The sequence below is a fragment of the Pinus tabuliformis genome, chromosome X (assembly GCF_031772625.1).
Source record: "Pinus tabuliformis cultivar Carrire ecotype Pingquan chromosome X, CPIR1, whole genome shotgun sequence".
NCBI lineage: Eukaryota > Viridiplantae > Streptophyta > Pinopsida > Pinales > Pinaceae > Pinus > Pinus tabuliformis.
The window spans coordinates 1,611,829,024-1,611,856,856 of record NC_142308.1 but is presented as its reverse complement, the minus strand read 5'-3'; the positions used below and the strand labels follow the sequence as shown (position 1 = coordinate 1,611,856,856).

The 27,833-nt window shown below is 40.1% G+C and overlaps 1 protein-coding gene across 4 annotated transcripts in view; it reads right to left on the bottom strand.

Moving 5' to 3' along the window:
* Positions 1-27,833, bottom strand: part of RGTA1 (RAB geranylgeranyl transferase alpha subunit 1) — a 136,684-nt gene that overhangs the window by 46,670 nt on the left and 62,181 nt on the right. For all 4 annotated transcript variants that reach the window (XM_089448724.1, XM_089448725.1, XM_089448726.1 and 1 more), the window contains 2 exons: positions 20,905-21,723; positions 20,533-20,719 (listed from right to left, as the gene is read on the bottom strand). In XM_089448724.1, coding sequence (XP_089304850.1) covers positions 20,533-20,719; positions 20,905-21,723 — 1,006 coding nt within the window. The remainder of the gene's footprint in view (positions 1-20,532; positions 20,720-20,904; positions 21,724-27,833) is intronic.

Sequence of the window (27,833 nt, the reverse complement as noted above, 5' to 3'; positions counted from 1 at the left end):
TTATTTGGTTGTTGGCCAACCTTGACGAATTGTCTTATAACACAAATAAATTCATAACTCCATGAATACTTATTGGAATCGGATGATCTTTAGATCAATCCTACACCTCTCGATGAGAGGGATCCAAGAAAAATATCAACTGCCATAAATAAAATGACCCACATAGAGTTTGGCCCTAGTTGCCAATTTTAACACTCCCTCTCAACTAGGGAGAACTCCATCCACTGATCCATCTGTCCAACTGTACTATCTCTACCATTAGTGCTCTGCACTACTCTGCTCTACTGAACTCTGCTCTGCTTTGCTGAACCATGAAGAAGAAGAATTGATCGAGAATGTCTCATACCATTCTCTACTGACCCGAAGTCAATTCCATATGAAAAGAGTGTGCCATATCACTCTTACTGACCCGAAGTCAGTTTTATTGATCCCAAATCAATATCACAAGAGAGTGTCTCAAACCACTCATACTGATCCCAAATCAATGGAGGTCATCCTAGCATAGGGAGTATAGTAGATACAACGATGCGTCCATCGATAGTACTACTATGGTCCCTAACCCCATTTCCCTGCTCGTTGGCCAGATGAGAGGTACTTCCCATGAGTCCCAGACTGCATGGGTAGGATGCCTCGACAAGGGAACCACTCATCCTGTCCCTAAGTCGTTGCAGGGTATCACAAGGGAAGGTTGAGCCATTCACCCTGTACACAACACACCATTAGGGGAGGGTGAGTCGCCCTATGGTCGCGTGTTGCTCCAGTAAGTACCCCAAGCCCCCCGAAGCTCCCAAAGCTCAATGCATGCAACATGCAGGGCCCTCATAAGAAGGTCTCTCAACGACTCCAGGTCATTCGGAAAAGTCACCAATTTGACCTTTACCCGGGGCTTTGACAGAATGTTTGCAACCTGCACATCAATCCCAATGCGACGGAGCCTTCTTGCTCATCAATGTACCATATCCCAGATAAGGTAGTGTCTGATGTCTATATGCTAGAGCAATCATAAAATACAGGATTCCTCAACAAACAAATACCCCTCTGGTTGTCACAGAAGATCACGGTGGTATCCATCATGTGTCAAACAGCTTACTGAGGAGCTTCCATAGCCAGGCAGTTTTACATGAGGTCATACTCGTAGCTATGTATTCGGTCTCAACGATGCTCAAAGCAACCGTCTTCTGCTTCCTGCTCATCCAAGATATCGAGCAAAACCCAAAGAGAACCAGCACCCAGAAGTGCTCTTGCAATCCTCCACACTGCCTGCCCAGTCAGCATTCGAATAGTCATGCAGCTTCACATTTCTTGCAGTGTATCTCAATCCATGAGAGATTATGCCCTAAAGATATCTCGGAAGATTCTTGGCACCAATCCAGTGAAGCTCAACCAAATATGAGCCCAACATGCTAACTGCAAAACATATATCTAGACAGAAGTTTACCAAGAACATCAATGCGAATGAGTTTATGAAACTCAGAGGCATTTCGCAAATCTGGTTCGACATCACTGCCACATAACTTCTTAAAGTTAAGCTCCATCGAGGTAGTCACGAGCTTGCAATTCACCATTCCCAATCTGGAATCCAACTCCCTCTTACTTTTGCAAATGAGAGGGTCTGCACCTGCCAGAAAGAGATCGTCCTCAGAAGGTGTCGGTATGAGAGGTCTATCATCCACAACCTTCAAGCAATGGTTTGGATTGGCTTCACTCCTAGTGAATCTCAACTTCATCAGACAGCTGTCAATCCTCTCATATCAAGACCGGGGTGTTTGCTTCAAGCCATAGAGGGCTTTCTTCCACCTGTATACATGAGATTCCCGATCATGAATCTCAAACCCCTCGGGTTGTTCCAAATCTATTGACCTGCTACATGAGGGGAATGATCCCCTTGTAAGATTTTTCCTTCGGTACATCTCAGACATGTACCTTCATGCTCTTCTTGAATTTAGGCATCCCTGTCACCATCTGACTCACATCGAGTAGGGCCTCATAATAAGTAGACCTCTGGTGCTATAGATGAGATTTGTCAACTGACATGGTCCCCAATAGACTTCCAGCAACTTGATACAAATTGCCAACCCTGAACCCATGAGTAAAAGCATCTTTGAAAATTCTATTTTCAAACACGTACCTTTCCATCAATGAATGCCACCATGAAACCATTGACTTCCATTGCCGAAATGGACACCAGGTTCTTCTTGCGATCAGGTACATAAAGAGATTCTTGTAAATGAATCGATTTACCCTCATTCAATTGAGGGGTAACATTCCCTACACCCTTTTCGAAATAGGTGGCATTGACTCCAAGTATAATCCCATGATCGTTTCCATCTCTACCAAATTAGAGAGTGCACCCTTCTATCCGATGAAGTGCCTTGAAGCACTACAATAAGCCAAATTCCCAAAGAGTTTGGAGTAGAGAGCCAATATAAGATAATGTTGCTTTATCTTACCAAAAACATCATTTGATTCTTCATACCTGGAGTTCCTTGCTTTCTTTGAAGAGTCGGTTGTTTCCTTGATGACCTGCATTACCTATCATTCCTCCGATCATTGAAGATGTCCCTGGAATGATTGTTATCATCATCAAGTGATGTGTCCCTACCATTCGGACACTCCTTCGCATAATGGTTGAACTTATTACAAACAAGGCATCTGCCTTTCCTTCCACCCTTAGATCCGGACTTCCCATTGAAGTGATCTTTAGGTAGGCCATCAGATGCTTTCGTTGCGCCACTCAGATAATATTCTCTGCTTCGACTTCACCCATGGTGAATTTGAAGAGGGATCAGGAACCCATTGAGCCTTTTGCCCTTTCCCAACAGTCTTCGGTGATTGCTCTTTCACTCTTGCTTGGGCTTTGTCTTCACCTCAGCTCTGATACCATGTTAACTTTAGGTATGTTCTATGCTTAGAGCAATTTATTTCAATTTTCACAGTTAGCTCAATAGCTTTTCCAGATTAGCAATCACATCAACATTAAAGTAAACTGCAGATAGAACATAAACATCAATCGCAGAAGATAAGCCAAGGCAAGAGGACACAAGATGTGGCGCTAGCAAGGGACAAACCCCAATGTGGGGAAACCCTTGAGCAATTCTTCTTATATGTTCTTCAATAGTTCAGCAGAGAGAGAGAGCGAGAGATAGTACATTTACAACAGAAGTCAACACTTTGACTTATCTAGATGAGAGCATAGATCATCTCTAAGAAGATACATGAGATCAGTTGAAGACATGTTGCTTCAACTGATTCTCCAAGGTGACTCCTTCACCTATCACTGTGTTGCATCTCGTCATCATGTTGCACCTCACCGTGCTGTACCATTCTGCACCCATCATCACAATGTTGGACCTCATGACCATGTTGTACACATCATACTATTGCACCTTATGATGCTCTGCTATCCCATGTGCCATTGTCGTATCATGGTTCTGTTGTTGTCCCATCACAGCTTGCTATACCTTGTTGTTGTCCCAATAGTCTTAGCAGCACTATGTAGCCCAGTTGTCCCATGCATCTTGGCAGCACTATGTCACCTTGCTGTCCCATGCATCTAAGCAGCACTATGTCACCTTGTTGTCCCATGCATCTTACCAGCCCTCTGTCACCTTGTTGTCCCATGCATCTTGGCAGCACTATGTCACCTTGTTGTCCCATGTCATTGGTGTTGTCCCATCAAAGTTGTCGTCCCAACATGTTGCTGTCCCATTGTCCTATTTGTTAGTGACATTGCAGCTCCTATGTGGCAGTATCCAACACCTCTGTACTATTGTTCATGGATAGAATTCAGTCACTGGTTAGGGTACTCTCTTGTAACCTATAGCAGTCCAACGATCAGCGCATAACTTACCTTGAATTATGCGGCCTCCCCTTCTTTACAATGTAGGTGACCTCGCTGGATGAGGAGACACCTACAGCTCCATGTAGAGGGTTGTTTTAACCATCAAAACAATACTTACAGGCCTGCGGCTTTCACACGGACCTTGCTGCCTCTTCAAGTAGTCACAAGGGTGACCTTAACGTCCCTTCTCCTTCGCTGAAGTAGGCCTTGTATTGCTGCCTTCTAGCCCAGCTCCTAGGTCCTCCTAACAGCAACTCAATCCTCTGAAATACACATGACTTTGCTGCGGCTAGGACCTATTAGGGCAGTGTATATCCTTTTCTTGACTGCAGCTAGGTTACCCTTGAGATAACGTAGGTTAGGGCTGCCTTAGGATAGTGTTAGGGCTGCCTTCCATATGCGTCTAGGGCTGCCTTAAGATAGCGTTAGGGCTGCCTTCTATCTGCGTCTAGGATTGCCTTCCATCTGCGTCTAGGGTTGCCTCTTTTCCTCCAACGTCTTGGGCTTCCACTCCTAGATTTCTCTTCCACTAAAACCCAAGACAAGTGGAGAGAAATCAAGATAGAAGTGTGCGTGAGAAATGACTCTCAAGTCATCTCCTTTCATACAAAATCGTTGAGCACATGTGGGGTTTATTTGGTTGTTGGTCGACCTTGACGAATTGTCTTATAACACAACTAAATTCATAACTCCATGAATACTTATCGAAATTGGATGATCTTTAGATCAATTCAAGTTGGATGTTTTTTTGTTTCTGGAATTGATGTAGAAACAACACTAGAGAGAAGTGTTGCATGCAGAACATTCCAAAGTTTCAGGGTCGGGATCAAGTTGAATTCCTTTCTTGTTGAGAGGTAGTGTTGAAAATAGCAACAAGAAATGTTAAAAATAGAATCCAAAAATTCCAATTTAATTTTTCCTTGAATTAAATTGTGAATTAACATTGTAATTCTGTTAGGCCCCTATACTACTAGTGTAACCCCTTATTGTTATTAGTACAACCCACTTATTATATTGATGTACCCATGTAGTGCCCATATTGTTACTATTGTGCCCCATAGAAGCCCACTATTGTTATTATTGTGCCCTTACATTATTATTGTTATGTCGGTTCTGATTATGTTATGACCCCTTAGACTCCTATATATAGAAAGGAGGTCTTTTCATTTGTATCATCCAAGAATTGTTCATTTATGTAAATGTAAAGGAGGTTGCCCCCTCGAAGAAGCTGAATTCTAAGGCGTGGATCTATCTTTTCTATCTTTTTTTTGAGCTGGTTTCATAACATTTGGTATCAGAGCTGTGGATTCTAGGGTTTCGCTGCTCCAAATAAGTCATCGCGGCATTTTTGCTATAACTTTTTTTCTACTACGTTTCAGAAGTTGGAAAAAAACCCATTTGAGAAGACATCGCGTTGAACCTCGGGTCCAAATTTCAGAGCTTTTCGCGCTATATTTTCGGAGATATGATCTGAGGAAGTTGGTCTTTTTGCAGACTCCTGAATTACATTCCAAACAGGTGACCTGGGGAAAATCGTCTCAACTTTCTCTCTGAGCATCAGATTGAAATTTCGTAAGAAGGTACAGAAAGAGGACGGATTGTAGTTTCTTGTATATATTTTTCAGAGCTAAAGGTTGAAACAGTGACACGTGGCACTTCATACAAGTTCGCTCTTCTGGAAGGGTCTATAATCAGGTCATCTTGGGAGATTGTGCATAACTCTTTCTTGGAGAATCCAATTTGGATCAGACTGGTGGCATTGGAAAGAGGACGCATAGGGCTCCTACAGGTCGCAATTTCAAAAAGTAAAGATTCAAAAGTACAGAGTTACAGTCGTTTCAAGATCAAGCTCCTAAAATCAAGAAAAAGCAAGATGAGGAAGTTTGATGGCAAGGATCCGGTAAATTGAATACTTCAGATGGAGCAATATTTTGATCTACATGGTGTACCACTGTTACAAAAGGTATGTATTGCATCTTCATATTTAGAACCGAATCAATTTTTATAATATGAAGGGCTTTGTTCTCGTAAACAACTTGTTACGTGGTCAATTTTCACGAAGGAAATGGTAGCACATTATGAGGATACAAAGAGCAACACCTTCTTGAGAGCAACACCACAACAATTGGAAAGACTAAAAGGGCTTTGTGACATATTGGAAAGAAAAATTATGGAAACCGGGAAGCATACCCCTCACAACTATAAAGATGGAAATGTTGTTTCTCCTAGCCTTCCACAACCTACAAGGGTTACACCACAACAATTGGAAGAAAAAAGAGAAAAAGGGCTTTGTTACAATTGTGATAGCAAATGCACTAAAGGTCATAAGTGTGCTGAGAAGAAATTATTTTACATAGAATATGAAGAGGAGGAAGAAAAGGATCAAGAAACACCAAAAGAAGAGGATATACGCCAGGACCCCACCCCAGAGAAAGACGAAATGAATCAGACCATATCTTGTAAAGCATTGGCAAGAATTACCACTCCTCAAACTCTCAAGATAGAAGGACATATCAAGAAGAAAAAGGTGCAAGAAGTGAAAGATCACATCAAGAAAGAAGAAATGAATCCAACCATATCTTGTAATTCATTGGTCGAAATTACCACTCCTCAAACTATCAAGATAGAAGGACATATCAAGAAGAAAAATGTTCAAGTGAAAGATCACATCGAGCATCAAGAAATGAATCTGACCATATCTTGTAAAGGATTGGAAGAAATTGCCACTCCTCAAACTCTAGAGATAGAAAGACATATCAAGAAGAAAAAGGTTCAAGCAATGAAAGATCACATCGAGCATCAACAACAAGTTCTCCAACTTTTAAAGGATAACGCCACTTTGGTGCAAAATCAAACGAAACAACAGGTAGATCAACATCGTAGTGAAAAAGATTTTGATGTAGGTGATTGGGTATTTTTACTACTACATCTCAAGCAAGCTATTTATGAGAAGGAAATGTTGGAAATACTACATGCACTTAAAAAATGGCGACCTTACCGAATGGGAAGATTCTTCAAGGATGAGGATGTGGAAGCATTGTTTTGTGCTATTTCTATTATCCAACCAGATTGGATAAACGAAGCAAGGGATGAATGGAAGAAGAATGAAGAAGTATGGCCACTTATTCAAAAGTTGCAAAATATCCCAATTCAAACAATATTGCCAGAAATTGAAAAGGAAGGAAACATCATATTGGAACCTGGAGCAGTCACAGAAACAAGAACCCGACAGCTACAAAATCGATCAATTTCAGAGTATCTCATCAAGTCGAAGAACTTACCCGTTGAAGATTCCACATGGGAGGACAAAAATTTTATACATAAGCATCAAGAACTAGTCAAGCGTTGAGGACAATGCTTTTTGAAGGAGAAGGGCATGTTAGGCCCCTATACTACTAGTGTAACCCCTTATTGTTATTAGTACAACCCACTTATTATATTGATGTACCCATGTAGTGCCCATATTGTTACTATTGTGCCCCATAGAAGCCCACTATTGTTATTATTGTGCCCTTACATTATTATTGTTATGTCGGTTCTGATTATGTTATGACCCCTTAGACTCCTATATATAGATATGAGGTCTTTTCATTTGTATCATCCAAGAATTGTTCATTTATGTAATGTAAAGGAGGTTGCCCCCTCGAAGAGGCTAAATTCTAAGGCGTGGATCTATCTTTTCTATCTTTTTCTTGAGCTAGTTTCATAACAGATGTGTTGTTTGTACCAAGACTCAGATATAGAGTGATTTCCATCTCAATGATCGAGAGGAAGGGGTTTGAGGTCTTCTTCCAAGATGGAAAGGCAAGACTCAGGCCCAGAGGCTCTAGCTCCAACGGGATTGTGCTTGGAGTTAGAGAGTGTTAAAATTGGCAACTAGGGCCAAACTCCATGTGGGTCATCTTATTAATGGCCACTGATATTTTTCTTGGATCCTTCTCATCGAGAGGTGTAGGATTGATCTAAAGATCATCCGATTCCGATAAGTATTCATAGAGTTATGAATTTATTTGTGTTATAAGGCAATTCATCAAGTTTAGCCAGCAACCAAATAAACCCCACTTGTGCTCAACACTTTAGTATAAAAAGGGATGGCTTGCAAGTCATTTGGACACACTCTTCTTGTGATCTCTTCCTCTCCACTTGTCTTTAGGTTTTGGTGGGAGGAGAGATCCTAAGAGTATATGTTGGCCTAAGTCTTATGATGCCCTAGCCGCAGTAAGGAGGATGCCCTAGCAGCAGTCTGGCAGCAGTCAAAGGAGGAACATCTGGACGCAGTCAAATGAAATATGCCATGCCCTAATCCGCATTCTGAGAGAGACCTTAACGTTGTCATTGAGGAGAGAAGAAGTCTAAACGCTGACCTAAAGGGAGATGCCCTAACCACTATTCTATACGAGATCAAGGCACAGTTAAAAGAGAAGGCTCTACGCAGTCAACGAGGTAGCTCTATCCGCAGTTAAGTGTGGCCCTAATTCATTGTTAAATAGGCCCTTATACGATGTCCTAAGGTGCCCTAATCCGCAGTTTGTTGAGCCCTGATTCACAGCTAAACAGTGATCCTATTCCGCAACAACTGGGCCCTAATACGCAACTAAGAGGAGGTTCTATGCACAGCTAATATAGGCCCTAATCCGTAGTTAGGGAAGGTCCTAATACGCTGTCAAAGAGATACTTATACGCAGTCCAGAAGAAGCCTTAATATGTTGTTAATGAAGGCCCTAATACGCTGCCTGAAGCAGCGCTTATCCACAATCCTAAGGGAGCATTCATCCACTGTCAATGAAGCAACAAAGTTAGCCCTATAACACAACAAGGAAATGTCTTATCACAACATTAAGATGCATGTTTGTTGTATGTGACTATGTGATAAAGGAAGCTGATATAGGCATGCCTTAAGGACTGTTTGATAAGCCATAGTTATACAGTAAAGGAAAGCGTTTAAGTCTGCTCCTTAATGTTGTTGCGTTAATGATGTTTATGTAACTATTTTGAGGACATTTACTTCAAAGTTGCTCTGTGCTAGGCCATAGGCCATAACATCATAGCAAGGGTTTCTTAGTGACTGGGTGGAGGGTTGTTAAATGCTACAACTAGGCCGAGTTTGATGTGGGTAGTTTTAAGGTAAGGGAAAAAGCTGTTTTGGTTGGCTGTAGGTGACAATTAGTGCAGCAACATGATGACAGTATGTATAGCAGCATGTATAGGTACAACTGTAATGATTGCAACATAGTGGAGGCAGTATGTACAGCAGCATGTATGGGTACAACTGTGAGTGATGCAACATAGTGCACCATGATGGGTACAACCATGACTGGTTGCATCTCAGTGACAAGAGAAGCTCAATGAATGGGTGCAGCACAGTGACGGGTGCAACATGATGATGTGGTGCAGCACAGTGAGGTGCAGTATGGTGATGGAGTCACCTTAGAGGATCTGTTGAAGCACTCTGCCTTCACCTAAGTTCAAATCAGCTACCTCATGTGACATCTTCTTAGAGAAGATCTCTACTCTTATTTTGATAAGTCAAAATGTTGACTTCTGATGTATATGTACTATCTCTCTCTCTGCTAAACTATTGAAGATCATATAAGAAGAATTGACGAAGGGTTTCCCCACATTGGGGTTTGTCCCTGGCTAGCACCACATCTTGTGTCCTCTTGTCTTGGCTTGTCTTCTGCGATTTATATTTGTGTTCTATCTGCAGTTTACTTTAATGCTAATGTGATTGCTAATTTGGAAAAAGATAATTGTGAAAATTGAAATAAATTGCTCTAGCATAGAACATACCTAAATTTAACAGAGAGCATGGTCTCTACAGGTTGACGGGAAAGCCTGTGGATCATGGAAAGAAGCAGGTGGAGCAGGTGCAGGTTCCAGAGAAGCAAAAGCAGGTGCAGGTTCCAGAGAAGCAAAAGCAGGTGCAAACTTCAGAGGAGCAGGTATAGCTTCCCGAGAAGAAGGTACACCTTCCCGAGAAGGTCTAGGTTCCAGAGACTCCGAGGGAGTCAAGTTCGAGAGGGAGTCAAGTTCGAGAGGGAGCTTGCAGATTCAGAGGGAGACTCTGCAATCCAAAAAGAGCATGTGGTCAGTCGGGAGCAAGGGTGTTCCTACAACTACCAAGAAGGAATCATGGAGAGAGTGGAAGACGCTACAGGATAAGAAGAAGAAGCAGGGTGCTTCCAACAGTGACAACGACACTTTCGAGAAGGGCACAGTTCACCGTATAGGGATGGCTGCTATTGTGAGCACTAGGAGTTGGGCAAGTCTTGCGAGCAGTGATGACGATGACGAGTTACTTCCTAGTCTTGGAAGTACCTCTCTCGCTGTTATGTAAAAATTAATTAGTTTTAGGTTTATTATTTAATTTTAAATTAAATTAGACGAAAGGGCACGATCATAAGATCATGCCCTTTCCCCAAAGGGTGCCCATGGCGATATATAAGCCAGGAACCCCATTGTAATCAGTCATCATCTATCAATTCATCTTTTAATAAAATATTTATACAAATAAATCTATTTATCAAGAAGTTCCTGCTTCATCTGGTATCGGAGCCGGTCGGTTCTCTGGACACTCCGCTGCACAGTTTCTTTGTTGTTTTGCAATCGGTCATCTTTCACCAAGTCGTTGTTCATCAACTCCATCCGATATTCCTTGCCATTCTGTTGTACTCATCCCCACCGTTAACCCGTCGCCACTCCGTTTGTTCCACGACCCCTTCCACGCTGCTCTCCCATCATTTTTATTTTACCACTATGTCCATCCGCGTCTCCCGTTGCCTCCCTGTCGGGCGTCATTCGTGGCTCCATCGTTCCCTGTTATACACCACCGTCCGACCACATCTGCGATAATATTCTTCAAGTTTTTGAATCGTCGAAAGTCCAGCAATCAATCAACATACCTGTTCAGTTAATTATATATAATATATCTTTATATTATTATATATAACATTAATTTATATATATGTTATATAAATTATATAACTTAATCTAATATAAGTATATATATATATATATATATATATATAGATATATAACGTGAATTTAATTAATTTAAATAAAAATTAAACAACAACAACAAAAACCTATGTCATATAACTAAATTAATTAATTTAATTTAATTATTTAAAAAATAAAATAAAATAAAAAAATTTAAGCTGGCAGATAAATACACGCCTCCACATACTCGCTCAATGTCAATGACAATGGCTGATTTTCAGAAAAAAATTGATTGACACAGAGCATAAGGTAAATAGCAACCACGATGAGGTCAGTAAAAGATTAGATGAATTCCATATCAGGCTTGAGAGGCAGGCTGACGATATCAAAAATCAAGCTGACAAAATCAAAAATCTTCAAGATACGACAAATCGAATAGAAATAAAGATGGAAAACCAACATGCCCAAACAGAAGTAGAAACCAGTGAGGCTTTAACAATGCTGAAACTTCTGTGTAAAAAGGAAAATTGTACACCCGCACAACTACTAAAAGAAAATGAAGAAAATCAAGAGCACATCTCATCAGATTCAACAAAGTCAACAGACTCTCATGAAAAAGTTGAATCCCCAAAAAAATCAGCGACACCCCACCAAGAAGTGAGTAACACAGCGTTTACAAACAAGCAACTCTAGGATACCTTTACCAATCAACACCCCTTTTTCGCTCAACCATTAGCAACATACCAGCGAAGGGCAAAAGTCGAGATGCCTAAATTCAATGGAAACGAAAAAAACAATGTTGCATGGATAAATAAAGCAGAGGAATACTTTGAGATATATGACATCAATGACGATGACGAAAAGCTCAGGCACGCATCCATGAAAATGGAAGGAGAAGCATATAATTGGTATATGTGGTGGAAAAAAACAACACACGTCATTAGCTGGAGAAAATTTAAAGATGCATTCTTTAAAAGATTCCAAGGTGTAAGAGAAGAAGAGTTCTTTTCAAAACTCATCAAGTTACGACAAAAAGGAAGTGTGGACGAATACACTCAAGAATGGGAGACCTTAGTAACACGAATACCTGGGTTATCAGAATCTCGTCTAATTCAATCATACGTCTCGAGACTCAAAACCCATTTACAAGTAGAACTTGAGATGCATGACATTTCATCAATAGAAGTAGCAAGACGAAAAGCAAAAACAGCCGAAAAGAAATTCGAACAAATATTTTGGTCAAAATCCGAAAAAACATATTCAAGACGAAGAACACCTCAGTATGCAGACGTAAAAAATACAAGATAGGTTCCACCACATCGACGTGAAAATGAAAAATCTAATGTGGAAACACAAAGGATAAAAGAGGGTAAATGCAAGCGTTGTGGTGAGAAGTGCGACCCCAAACATAGGTGTGCTAAAGGAAAAGAACCAAAGAACCTATATAATTGTCAAGCAACCAATGATTCAAACAGTGAAGATTCTGACATAGAAGATACAGAAGATGCCCCAGAATTCTCACCAGAATTAGATGACGAAAGTATACCGCAAGTGTCATTATCAGCTATGACAGGTATATCACAACCTCAGACTTTAAAGTTAAAAGGACACATAAAGAAGAACAATGTGGTGGTTCTCATAGACTCTGGTAGCACACACAATTTTTTAGATGCAACCGTGGCAAAGAGACTCAATATTTTTTCATTTCCCTTACCAAACATGAAGGTGATGGTGGCTGACGGTAAGAAGATTGAAAAGGTGGGGAAATTCCATAAGGTTAAATTGCAGATTCAAGACTTCAGTTTAGAGTCTCTGTTTTTCACAGTACCGTTAGGAGGAGTAGATGTAGTCCTAGGTATCCAATGGCTACGAGCTTTGGGTACTTATGCCGCCAACCACCACGTACAATTTATAAAATTCAAATGGGGAGGTCAAAAGTACAAATTACACGGATTCCAAGCACCAGAAAATCAAATTGTATCATCATCTCAGATGATGAAGATGATTCAAAAGGGAGCACCCGCTTATGTAGTACAATGTCATCAGTTAGAAATGTTATCTGCAAATATGACCAGTGAAGAGTCACCCGAGATACAAGATCTAATTCGGAAGCATGAAAAAGTATTTCAAGACCTACCTATGAAGATGTCGCCTAATAGGGAAATTGAGCACACAATAGAAGTCAAGGCAGGATCAAACCCGGTCAACATCAAGCCATACCGATATCCACATCACCAAAAAACAGAAATCGAGAGATTAATCCAAGACCTCTTAAAGTGTGGGATCATCTCGAAAAGTAAAAGTCCTTATGCTGCTCCAGTAGTGTTGGTAAGGAAGAAAGATGGTTCATTCAAGCTATGCATTGATTATAGAGGATTAAACAAAATAATAATCAAAAACAAGTTCCCAATTCCCTTTATCGACGAAATGTTGGATGAGTTACATGGCGCAAAGTATTTCTCAAAATTGGACTTAAGATCAGGCTACTATCAAATTAGAATCAGATTAGAGGACATACCAAAAACGGCATTCCGAACACACAAAGGTCACTATGAATTTAAATTAATGTCGTTTGGATTAACCAATTCTCCAACAACATTTCAAGAACGAATTATTTCGTCCACATCTTAGAAAGTTTGTATTAGTATTTTTTGACGATATTCTAATTTACAGTAAAACTTGGAAGGAGCACTTGCAACATTTGGACAAAGTTCTTACATTACTTAAAGAACACCAATTTTACGCAAAAAAATCCAAATGCACCTTCGGAAAGGAAGAAGTAGAATACCTTGGACACATTATATCCCATGAAGGCGTAAAGGTGGATCCTAATAAAATCAAATCTATAAAAGAATGGACCAAACTTGCTAATATATCCAAGCTAAGAGGGTTCTTAGGTTTGACTGGATATTACCGAAGATTTATTAAAAACTATGCACATATAACTGCACCTCTAACAAATCTTTTAAAGAAGAATTCGTTTCTATGGGATGAAGAAGCGGGCAGGTGTTTTGAAAAATTAAAAGAAATTATGTCTAATGCTCCCATATTAGCAACACCATATTTTTCTAAACCATTTATCATTGAGTGTGATGCTTCCGGATTCGGTATAGGTGCAATATTAATGCAACAAGGACATCCAATAGCTTTTGAAAGTAGGAAGCTCAACAAAAGAAAACGCCTCAAATCCACATACAACCAAGAAATGCTCGCTATCATGCACACACTAGCTAAGTGGAGGCAATATCTTTTGGGAAGTAAGTTTTCTATCCGAACAGCCCATAACAGTCTCCAGCATCTCCTTCAACAAAAAACACTCTCCGAAGAACAACAAAAATGGATTGAAAAAATTGTCGCTTTTGACTTGGAAATACTACATAAAAGAGGTAAAGACAATGTAGTAGCATATGCCTTATCCAGGAAAGATGAAGAAGCAACACTACTTGCAATTTCGGTTGTTGTTCCTGAGTGACTTAACGAAATTTGAAGTGAGTATGCCAAGGATCCAGAAATAACGGCAATAATCAATAACCTTCCCAACAACTCAAAATTTGAGTGGAAGAATGATATCCTATGGTACAAGGGAAGAATCTATCTAAATACAAATTCTAAGTTTAAGTTTAGGATACTCAAGGAATCACATGACTCACCGTCAGCTGGACATGTAGGATTCTTTAAGACTTACTACAATGCACGTCAATCCTTCTTTTGGAAGGTAATGAATCGTGATATTCAGAGGTACGTAGCAGAATGTGACACATGTCAAAGGAATAAAAGTGAAAATATTACGACTCCAGGATTACTTCACCCTTTAAACATTCCAAATCATAAATGGGAAGAAATCTCGATGGACTTTATCGAAGGATTACTAGTATCTGAAGGCAAATACGATATTTTCGTAGTAGTCGACAGACTCACCAAATATGCTCACTTTATGGCAATAAAGAAATCATACTCAACAAAAGAAATCACTGAAATATTTTGCAAAAATATATGTGAGTTACACAGTTTTCCGAAAGTCATTGTGAGTGATAGAGATGCCAAGTTCAAAGGTAATTTCTAGAAGGAATTGTTCAGCCATATAGGAACCCTCAAACAGATGGCCAAACAAAAGTTGTCAATAAATGTTTCGAGACCTACCTACGTTGCTATGCTACAAAAAAACAAAATAAGTGGGCTCAATGGTTACATCTTGCTAAGTGGTGGTATAATTCCACTTATCATACATCAGCAAAAATGACGCCATTTCAAGCTCTATATGGGTATGAACCCCCGAAATGAAAGGATCTAGCTATTGTCCAGACTCCAAACAAATTTACCTGCCGTTAAAGATCAACTAGAAGAAACCCAAAAAATCGTCCAAATATTAAAAGAAAACCTGAATAATGCTAGGAATCGTATGAAGCAACAAGCAAACCGTAACAAAACCGAAAGAGTGTTTGAAGTTGGAGAATGGGTATTTGTTAAGCTCCAACCATACAAACAATTATCCTTAAAACAGAAAGGAAAAAATAAATTGGCACCGAATTTTTATGGACCTTATCAGATCAACAAAAAGATTAGCCAAGTTGCGTATGGTTTAAGCCTTCCAGAGACAAGTCGTGTTCACAACGTCTTCCACGTATCTTGCCTTAAAGGGGCACTAGGTAACAACCAAACAGCGCAAACAACGCTCCCATCCTTAGATGATGAGGGAAGAGTAATTTTAGAACCAGAAGGTATTTTGTCTACTAGAGAAATAAAGCTTCGATATCGTACTATCAAGGAATATCTGATCAAGTGGAAGGACTTACCCGAAGAAGAAGCTTCTTGGGAGAATGAAGCATTTTGTCAACAACATCCTTCGTTACGTATGCTTTGAGGACAAAGCATTCTTTCGAGAGGAAGGCAATGTTATGTAAAAATTAATTAGTTTTAGGTTTATTATTTAATTTTAAATTAAATTAGACGAAAGGGCATGATCATAAGATCATGCCCTTTCCCCAAAGGGTGCCCATGGCGATATATAAGCCAGGAACCCCATTGTAATCAGTCATCATCTGTCAATTCATCTTTTAATAAAATATTTATACAAATAAATCTGTTTATCAATAAGTTCCTGCTTCACTCGCTAAGAGGGAGTGTTGATTTGTGTAGCTTGGGAGGTACTCCAAACCCTAGGGTTCAGGGTTTGGAGGGAAAAGCGCCACAAGAGTCACTTGTGGGCTTGGAACCCAAGTATGGGGTTTTGCACCCAATCGTGTTTGGGGCAATTCCGGAGGCACATTTCTACATGTGATGGCATGAGACGATAGAGGGCAGAAAGGAGAATCCAACGCTTCGAGAATCATCACATTCCGAAATGTAGAAGTGGAGAAATGAATTCATGAAGTTGACAATTAATTATTGATTTTCAAGTCGTGTAGGCCTGATGTAAATTAGTCCAATAGATGTGTCTCTTCATCTATTCGTTGGAGCCCCTCTTTAGGCTATAAAAAGAGGGTGATGGCATGTTATTTTAATCATCCAAAAAGTGCAACACACACAGCCAACAAGAACTTGTTGGAGGAGAGACATAGCTCTGTTTTGGGCCGCAGCACAAGAGGACAAAGGACAGGAGGGCGAAGGACAGTTTGAGGCTTGTTTTAGGGAGGCCAAAGTGCTGGTTGCAGGGCCGAGGATCTGTTCTTGAAGGCCGAAACAGGGAGGATGTGTTTCAGGGCTGTTTGAGGTGGTTCTTGGGTGGAGAAGCCTTGGGAGAGGCAGCGTAGATTGCTGTGGGTGGGCCGCAGGCCCTACCTCACTGTTGGAGGGCAGCGTAGGGTATATTGAGGGCTGTTCATGCCCAGAACAGCATCAAATCAGGTGAGCATCTCTCCAAGTGTAGGCTGCAGCCAAGGAGGGCTGTTTGGGTGACTATTTAGGGGCTGTTGCAGCAGTCCAAGATGCCCTAACCAGTCACAGTCACAACAGCAATATTGCAGACCTGAAACAGCAGTGTGATGTGTGTTGGATCCTTGTCCTTGGGGCAGATTTGGATCAGATTATCTAGCAGCCTGTGGGAGCCAATTTGGAGGCTTGTTTGAGTGACCATAATCCTTCATCGGTACAGTTCGTTAGACCATACACAAGAATTCGTATAGATATAGAACAGCAAGAATTCGTCAGCTGCTAAGGAGTAATTTTGTGTTTTTGGGACTTCTTGAAATTTTTTCTGTAATCTGGAAGAGCCCTGCTTTATATTAACCTGATGTACAGTACAACTGCAGCAGATTTCCAATACAAAAGATAACCATTTCAGCTTAAAAAAATTAGCACTATGAGATCATTGGCATGCTCATGCTGTCAATTTATATATTCATGTGGAAGACAATACAGACTTACATGCATAGAGAAGGAAAATTGTGACGCTTAACAAAGCCCATTTGATATTTAAGTCATTGTTCAAGATACAACATGATTTAATTTGATTTGGAGTTATTTTTATGAGTATAAAATCTGGAGTAGATAGCTTGTAGCACACGATTATTGCATGGAAGACACTTTTTGATGTAATTCTTTCAGTAATCTGGGACATTTGAACATCAGATGGAGTGTATCTCGTTTTGGCTTGTTTTCTCTATTCCAATATGGTAATACCTCTATCCTAGTCAATAGAACAATAAGACGTATGCTTTATTGGTTTCTGTCTTCTCAAAGAAATCACAGTAACTTGGGGAATTTTTAAATTTAACATTAGATGGAAAATATCTCGTTTTGGCTTGTTATCTCCATTCCAATACCTCTACTCTAGTCAACAGAACAATAAGAAGGATGCCTTATTGGTTTTGGTCTTCTCAAAGAAATGACAGTAATTTGGGGCATTTTAACATTAGATGGAAAATATCTCGATTTGGCTTGTTATCTCTATTCCAATACCTCTATTCTAATCAATAGAACAATAATAAGTATACCTTACTGGCTTTTCTCTTCTCAAAGAAATGGCAGTATATTGGGGTGTTTAAACATTAAATTGAGTATATCTCATTCTCGTTGTTATATCCATCCCCTTACCTCTACTCTAGTTAATAGAAGAATAAGTATGCCTTCCTGGTTTTTGTCTTCTCAAAGAAATGACAGTTTGTAACAACAATAAGAATAATCTAATTTTAAGGTCATGGCCAAGCCAGAAACCAAATTGGTGTATGAGACCTCCTTGTTGTGGGAGAAGAACCAACTGCTGTGCAGCGACTTTACTGCTAAAGTCTATGGAGGTGTACATACTCTACCCCCATCTGGGTTCAAACCTCTGACCTCTTAAAAGGAAACATATGCTCTTAACCACTAGGCCCACTCAAGCTGTATAACATTACCGTTTGTCTCTCACTACCAATAATCTATGTGACTACAACTGGTTGGTTCAGCATTAATTTGGCACAAAACCAGCCGAACTAGTTCTGGCCTGAACCAGTATTGGCTCTGATGTAAATCGGTTGGTGTTGGTGAGAATTGGTCCAATCAATCAATCCTGTGAGCCAATTCAGCCTCAAAAAAAATGGAAGTAAAAGGCTCCTAGGCAGCAAAAATGAAACCTAGCCCCCTTGGTTGCTTGGTGGGTCACCTTCAAGCTAGCTATGTTGACCAGTCAACCTCATTTTAGAAATTGTATTTTAATTTTTTGACATTTACCTTACATTTTCCTTTCAACTTAAATTTTAACATTAAAAATTAAGTGGCACCCCCATTTCATGTGTGTTTCATTATTCATAATGGAATTAGACTCATAAGACCTCACATGGAGAAGATACAAATTGAGGTGTTTTCCACTTTTCAAGTCACTTTGCAAATTTTTCAGCATATATGCAGAATAGGACCTTAAACCCCTTCTTCCCACGCCTTGAACTAGGAATTGTGGGATTCTAGGATTGAAACCTAGAAGGGGTATATGCTTCCCAATGGTGCCAATTGATTTAAAAAATCAAATGGCAGAACTATTCAAGACATTGAGCAAGAGAACGCAAACTTCAGATTCCTAGACTCAGTTGAGTAGGTCTAATGAGCCAGACTTCAGATTAGCTATGTACTCATTTGATGATTGTATGAAGATTTTTGGACTCTAGAAGCAAATATTTACATATTTTCGCTCATAATTTTAATTTTATGTCTCTCAGAACTTATATCTCAATGTAAATTCGGCATTTGTTATTTGCACCCTTACATGCAATATAAATCAGAAAATTTTCCATATATGGTATATAATGGTTTGGATTGAAAATCCGAATATTTAATGTATTTATTGAATCAATTCCAGTCCAGTTTGTAATTAGGGGGTAAACTGGTTCCCGTTCTCACTAATTTTATGATAATAAAGTATGTTTGATCTGTTCTTGTTAAAACTGTTCAATTGATAAGTTTTCAGGAACTAAAACTATTAGGGCTATCAATTAGAAGCGAAGTATTGAAGCAAACTTGGATTCCAATGATAAGGACACCAAGGCTTCATCAATTTCGACGATGTTTTTAAAGAGAATGACTTTAAAAATCATCTCATCATCAGTGATTAATATATTCAGGCATTATCATTATAAATATCAAATCTTATACTGCAGGCATAGAAAACTTCAAACTATTGAAATTTAGAGTCGTATATTCATTCTTTCTCACAAGAGAATGCTATCAAACATTGGTAATGGCATCTTTGTTAATATAAGCACTTTGTAAACATCAAACATAAAAGAAAGAGAGACCCCCATACCGTGAAAATGTGCATATGTAGTGTGACAGTACTTATGCAGTGCTTGGGTCTCATTATTAAGAATTTTTTACAGCTCTACAACCTTATTTTTGAGCATTTGAAGCTATAAAAGGTTCAGGACGAATGGATTAAATGATCCCCAACACAAATGGCTTGCTGCATCCCACTCACTATCAGTAAACTAACTGTAGAAGTTTCCTGTATTATGATAGCACCAAGCTCCAGTTCCTATAGGTAGAATCAAGCTTTTTAATTCAAAATAATAACACAAGGATGGATACTTTCTTATACCAAGAAAATGATGGTTATTGCAGCACTAAGCACCATTGTATTAGACCAAATGCAACTCGCATAAGGAATCTCTGTTCCAATGCCATACAGGAACAGAGATCTCATGCTCTGATATCAAAATTCTAAAATATAGATGATTCATGCACAAATCTTTTGTTTATGGTGATATGGATCCTGCAATCAGTAGTTCCCTTTTTTTCATTGGACTGAATTTGGACAGCAAGATTTGAAACAAGCATAAATTCACAAATGCATAAGAGAATACTTGCTCTGTTAGGAATAAATAGGAATCAGTTTATTTTAATATTTTTAATTAAGATGATAAGCACCAAAACTAAGTTGCCCATCAGAATAGCTGCTACATCAATATCTATCCCTAGCAAAGGTACCAACTATAAAAACTGATCTACTAAATGGGCCTACAACATTATATAGATGATGTTAGTCTGTGACTCCTATACAATCATGAAGTCCTAGGACACCATCCTAGTATATATCTAGATTGCTCCTTTGCCTCTCCTTGTCTTATCTCTTGATGAGGTGTCAATGTAAGAGAAATTGAGGCAGTTTCAATCATGTATACAGTATTATCTATTCGTACATATGGCTTGAGACCTTGTGTCTCTTGGCCTGTAGTGCATTATATTTATTAACAAATGAGAACTCTTAGTTCTAAATATCTGGCATTGAATGTAAGAATGGTAATACTGATAGTGAATTCTTAGGAATAAGAATTTGATTGATATACCTTATCAAGGAGAATCAAGCTGAACTGGTCCTTATAATACTCGGCATGTGAGGGGTCAATTTCAATCAAGTCATTAAATAACTGCAAAACCTCATCTGTATGCATTCTTTTACTTCTGAGTATGGAACCACCGAACAGCATGTCCTGTGCTATCAACAATCTCGCAAGTGTAATCTTTGCCCATTTACTGCAAATACAATAAAGAAACATAATATAAATCATAAACAGAATATATTTTTAGATAGAACAAAACAGAGAACGGTACGATGGAACTATATTGATCCAATAAACCTCAAGGTTCCATAGAACTCAAGAAACAGAAGTAACAACATAAACAAATTTGGAACCACTAAAGCTCCACTTTGATCTTACCTGTCCATTTCTATCTCAAGTAGCTCCCTGCAAACCTTAATCTCCCTGTCCAATGTTTCCTGTTGCCATCTGGTATTTTCCTGACTCGCACTCCCGTCAATGGATAAGCTACCCAAATGTAGCTCTATGGGAAACTTGTTCTCATCAATAAACAAAGGAGAATAATTTTCACCTTCCCAAGCAAGTGGAACTGTTTCAAAGTTCCCTCCAGTGCTTCTTATTGTTCTTGTGTGGATATCCAAACTAAAATTCAATACAGTGGGGCAAGCAAAATTGTATCCATTCAATGAAATTATTCCAAGTGTATCTGCCACTCTAATCTGAACTGTATAGGTTTCACCAACCCTAAAATTTGTACTTGGAAGTTTCAGCAGTGTAACCCATGTTTTAGCTTGTAACCCATGAGGGGAAATTGGCCTCCAGACAAGACTTTCACTCTCAAGTAGCAATGAATTTACACTAACAGTAGATGCATTTACCCCTTTTACTGGCTCACTGAAATGAAGAACTAAAGGGATGCCTTCTGAAAACATGCAACGATCTGTACCAAAGGGAGTATCAAAATCAGACACATATGCATGTGACTGCTCGTTAAAATCTATAACCAGTTGTGAACCATTGCAAGGCCATGACATCTCTAATTTTGGACCAATTGGGGCAATTGTTTGTCCAAGAAGCCATAAATGATAGAACCAACCACTCTGATCTTCTGAATCTGTGAATAGTGCTTGTCGAACAAGTTCATATTCCTCAGTCATTTCCTGTTCTTTTGCACTGATTCCTCCATATTTGTTCTTTAGCATGTGTGATAAGATTGCACTGCAAAAACTTACCTTAATCAGACCTTTAACAAAACCAACAAAATTTTCACATTAACAAAATTACTAGTATCATTGAACTTCACAATGAAACTACTTATCTTTGATCTCCTGGCAAAAGTCTTATATGGTAAAAGTGACTAATGGGTATAAGTTAATTTTTGGTAGTCCTGCAGCTCATGTTATATACAAATATAGCTAAAGACACCACGTCAATGGTAGAAGCCAGTCAGCGTTCATGAAGCCCTGGAAATGGTAAAAACAGGACCGATATTGCATCGTGAAATGTCTTACCCACCAAATGACAGGACAGCAAAATTTATGGAGACAACGCGAAAAGCAAAACAATAAGATCTAGATATAGTAGCAGTGACTTAGTTTCTATGTAATACATTTTGATTTTTGATGACTTAATGAGAAAATTATAATTTATGGTTTTAATTTCTTGTATGTTTGTCATTTGATCATCATTGATGTAGTACTAGTAAGTAGTTGTATGATTGAATTTGTATCATGTAAATGTTCTAGTTTCTAACAAAATTTGAATCTTTATGTCTATATGTAAAGTTTTGTAGATGTTCTATGCTAAGAGCAATTTCACTTTTCTCACAGCAATCATACAAGTAGATAAGCAAAATGCAGATAGAACATATAAGCAGATCTTACAGAAGACAAATCAGAAACAAGAAAAATGTATGTGTTTGTTTCGGCGGTCAACAGGATGCTTCAACCAGCAAAGTCTCCTTTGGTCAGCCAACCCAGCATGTGTCACAACAACCCTCCAACCAGTAGATGAGTCAACCCAAGTCAGTTCTACAAAAGTCAACGCTGTCCTGAAAAGTCAACGCAGGGGCAGCAAGCTAAAAGTCAACGCAGCAGCAAAACGGTCAACCCTTTGACCTCGATTTTTGTGCCAGGTAGTATGGCCTTCAAAAATCGAACCTCCCACAAGTTTTCAGCTTGTTTGGACCAAGCGTTGACCAAAGTCAACGCTGGTCAAACTTCTGCGAAACCCTAGCAGCAGCTAGCAGAAAAATCCTCTTCGTCCTTCCCACGTGTGGCTGAAATTCGTCCTCCAGGTAGCTCGTACTTTTTAGGATGAGAGAGGAAGATGTGAGTTGTTTTTGTGATCAAATTCTCTCCAACTTTTCCTGTATATATATATCCATCAATGAGGGTGTGTGACACATCTGTTGGGCATGTGAGCCTACATTACAAAACTGGCTGACCTTTGCACATATAATTTATTAAGAATAATAAATTCAAAATATAAGTTCTGCTCATCGGATTAAGACTATTTTTATATGGATTTTACACCTCTCAGAAAGAGGAATCCAACAAAAATATTAGCCTCTTAATCTGAGCATCAGAACATGGAGTTTGGACCTAGTTGTCCAAATTTAACACTCCCTCTCAACTAGGGAGAACTCCATCTATTAGTGCAATTAACATCGTGAGTCATCCCGCCGAAACTTGCTTTGTTGGCTTCTTTATTTCAGAACAGAAGTGGGTCAGTCACAAAGACATCATTCCCCGACTGACATAATCAGTCCAGAGGTCCCAGACCTCACAAATCTTGATCCCAGATCAAGTGGTTGTACCATGCCATCCTAGATAGAGAGTACGGCAATCTCTGATGCGTCCATCAGTCTTTGCTAATAGTCTCTAGCTTTTCCACACCTCATTGGCCAAATGAGAGGTACTTCCCATGAGCCCTGAACTCAATGGGTAGGATGCATACGGGGCACAGATTAAATGAGTGGCGAACCAGCTCAATAATCACAAGGGTGGGGCAGAAGCATTATGAGTGCTTATAGCTCCGAGAAGCTATCCCCAAAGCCCCCCAGAGCTCCCAGAGCTCATTGTCCAACAGGACCCACATCATAGGGTCTTTCCACGACACCAAGACTCTCACGGAAGGTTAGGAACTTGACCTTCCCCAGGGGCTTAGTGAGAATATCCGCGACCTGCTCATCAGTTCCTATATGATCGAGCCTTACGGCGCCTCGCTGTACCATATCCCGGATAAAGTGGTACCTGATATCAATATGCTTGGATCGGTCATGGAACACAGGATTCTCAGTCATACGAATCCCACTCTGATTATCACAGAGTATTACAGTGGTATCTAGCACATGTTGGAACAGCTCACTAAAGAGCTTCCTCAACCAAACTGCTTCACAACAGGCCATACTAGCAGCAATGTATTCGGCCTCCGCGGTGCTCAAAGCCACCGACTTCTGCTTCCTGCTCATCCATGAGATCGAAGCAGAACCAAGATTGAAACAGCATCCAGATGTGCTCTTACGATCCACCACACTGCCAGCCCAATCGGCATCAGTATATCCCCGGAGTATCACACTCCCGGCAGTGTATCTCAGCCCATGGTTTATCGTGCCCCGAAGATATCTCAAAAGATTCTTGGCACCAACCCAGTGAAAATGATGAGGCTCAACCATCTGTTGACTCAAAGTATTCACTGCAAAACATATGTCCGGACGGGTGTTCACTAAGAACATCAAAGCTCCTATGAGTTAACGATACTCAGTAGGATTGGCCAAGATAGGCCCTGCAGCGCTGCCACTCAACTTCTTAAAGTTGAGTTCCATTGGTGTCGACACGGACTTACAGTCCACCATCCCAAATCTTTCCAGAAGCTTCACAATATACTTTCCTTGAGAAAGGAAAATCTCTCCAGGTCTCTGCCAGACCTCCAGGCCTAGGAAATAGTGCATCAGTCCTAGGTCTTTCATCTCGAACTCAGCAGCAAGCTCCCTCTTACATTGATGAATGAGAGGGTCATCACCTGTCAGGAAGAGGTCGTCCACATACAGCACTAGAATGAGAGGCTTTCCTTCCTCAACCTTAAAGTAAAGGTTTGGGTCAGCATTGCTTCGAGTGAAGCCCAGCTTCATCAAGTAACTATCCATCCTCTCATACCAAGCTCTGGGTGCTTGCTTTAACCCATAGAGGGCTTTCTTCAACCTGCAGACATAAATGTCTCGATCTTGAACTTCAAATCTCAGAGGTTGTTCTACATACACCTCTTCCTTTATTGCACCATGCAGAAAAGCAGTCTTGACATCCATCTGATGAAGACTCCATCCTTGCGTAGCAGCAAGGGCTATGATGGATCGGATGGTGGTATATCGAGCCACAGGTGCAAATATATCGTCATAGTCAATTCCTTCCTTTTGAGAGAAGCCACGGGCCACAAATCTTGCCTTAAACTTTTCAGCACTCCCATCAGATCCATGTTTAATCTTGTAGAGCCATTTAGCGGTGACAACAGATTTGTCCTTCGGTCTCGGGACCACATCCCAGACATCATTCTTCATAATAGCCTCATATTCTTTATGCATAGCATCCTTCCAGACTTGATGCTTGATGGCTTCTTCAAAAGATCCAGGTTCAGATTGTATAATAGTACTAATGGCAGCTAGATACCCTTGGTATCTACACGGCTTCTTGCTTTCTCGGAATGTTCCCCTTGGGGCAGCATGACCCTCAGCATCTTCGAGGGTGTCCCTGAGCCATGATGGCCTCTTTCCTAGAGAAGGGGAAGGATCAATAGGGTCCATTGGCTCTTCAACATCAGGCATAGTCTCATCCTGGGGTTCTTCCAGATTTCCAGGTCTTTCTTCATGGTTTTCTTCAGATCTAGGAAGATCTACTACTTTCTTCAGGGAAGCATCTTCGTCAAAAGTGACATCATGGCTTATCTCTACTTCCCTTTGACCAGGTACATAGACTCTATATGCCTTAGAAGTCTCACTGTAACCCACAAACATTCCTTTCTTCCCAGTAGCGTCCAGCTTACTTCTCTTTTCTTTCGGCACATGAAAATAGACAGGACATCCAAAAATTCTAAAATGTGAGACATCAGGTTTCTTACCAGAGAAAACCTCTTCGGGAATTTTGGAGTCCAAAGCGGAATGAGGGCATCGGTTTTGAATGTACACAGCAGTATTTGCAGCTTCTCCCCACAGAAACTTTGGAAGACCCTGGTCACATAGCATGGCACGGGCAGCTTCCACAATAGTCCTATTCTTGCGTTCAGCAACATCATTCTGCTCAGGAGTATATGCAGTGGTAGTCTCCCTCTTAATGCCAGCTTCTCTGCAAAAGTCTTTGAACTCATTTGACTCATATTCAGTGCCATTGTCAGTCCTCAAAATCTTGATCTTCTTTCCGATCATATTTTCCACCAAGGCTTTGAAGGTACGGAACCACATGAAAGCCTCATCCTTCTTCTTCAAGAAGTATATCCAGGTTTTGCGAGAGAAGTCATCAGTAAATGTCATATAGTAAGAACATCCCCCCAGGGATGTTACAGGCAACATACCGGAAAGATCAGAATGGACCAGTTGCAATATCTCAGATGTCTTTGTGACACTTGAGGGGAAAGGTCCCCTTGTATGTTTTCCTTCAGCACAGCCCTTACATACACCTTTATGATTATTTCCAAAATCAGGCATCCCTGTCACCACCTTCCTTGCTTCGGGAAGAGCCTTGTAATGAAGGTGTCCAAATCTTCGGTGCCATAGTTCGGTTTGACGGATAGTATCACAAGTCATAGCTCCCAACGAACTCCCTCCAACCTGGTAGAGTGTACCAACTCTAAAACCAATTGAGATAGCTTCCTTGAAGCTCTTCTTCCACATGAGTACCTTTCCATCAGAGAAAGTTACATTGAATCCTTTGTCTTCCATGGCAGATACAGAGACAAGGTTCTTCTTCAATTTGGGTACATAGAGTACATCTTGTAGATGGAGGACTTGTCCTTGAGACAAGTGGAGGGTCACAGTCCCGGTCCCTTTCACAGGATAAGTGGCATTATCCCCAAGGGTAATTTCTAGATTAGTATCCCTTTCAACCATGTCAGAAAGTGCTTCCTTGAATCCGGTGATGTGTCTTGAGGCACCACTATCGATTAGCCAGACATCCATAGTGTCGGGCGGAGATGCAGCTGAGAGAGCAGATATTAGAATATACTCATTTCTTTTATCAACAACATTAGACTCCTCATACCTGGTATTTCTGGTCCTTTTAGAAGGTGGATGGTTTCCTTCAAAGTGAGCCTTCCTCTTTCCTTTGGATTTGTCACTTCTTTGATTCCCATTCCTTCGGTTGTTGTTGTTGTCGTCACTATCGGGAGAATTCTTCTGGAAGGGGCATTCTCTAGCATAGTGTCCAGTCCTATGGCAGGTGAAACATTTACCCTTCTTCTTTTGAGTCTTAGTCCTTCCTTTGTCCTTGGAACCACCAGAGTTCTTCTTTCGAGAATGAGCAACATCGGCAGCATTTTTTTCATTATCAAATTCCTTCATCCTTGTTTCTTCTTGCATACATCTAGACAGAAGCTCATCAAAGTTAGGGATGGTATTATTGTTGAGAATGGTAGTTGTGAATACTTGCCATTCATATGGAAGTCCTCCAAGTGCGGTGAGAACCATCTCATGATCAGCTATTGTCTCCCCAATAGCTAGCAGATTGTTCCTGGTTTCGGTCAACTTCATAAAGAAAGTTTGAATAGACTCGTCTCGGCCCTTCTTCATATTCTTCAACTTGTTCTTGAGGAATAGCACTTGGTTCACATTGTTTACTCGGAACATAAGTATCAGTTTGTCATACATCTCCTTGGATGTGCCTAGTTCAGATATGTAGGCAACCAGACTCTTATTTATGGATTCCCTGATCAGCAGTTTTGCTCTGATTTCTCCCTTCTTATACTTGTGTTTAACAGCAGCAGAGGCATTTGATGGAGGTTCTTGAATCTTCCCTGTCACATGATCTAGGAGATCATGATCTTCTAATTTGAGATCTAATAACATCTTCCAGGCATGGAAGTCATCACTTCCAGTCAGCTTGTCATTCTCCCTGAATTCAAGCTTAGAGGAATCCATTTCCTTCGATGATGATTGCTATAGATAGAGTTTGTCTTCACCTCAGCTCTGATACCATGTAAAGTTTTGTAGATGTTCTATGCTAAGAGCAATTTCACTTTTCTCACAGCAATCATACAAGTAGATAAGCAAAATGCAGATAGAACATACAAGCAGATCTTACAGAAGACAAATCAGAAACAAGAAAAATGTATGTGTTTGTTTT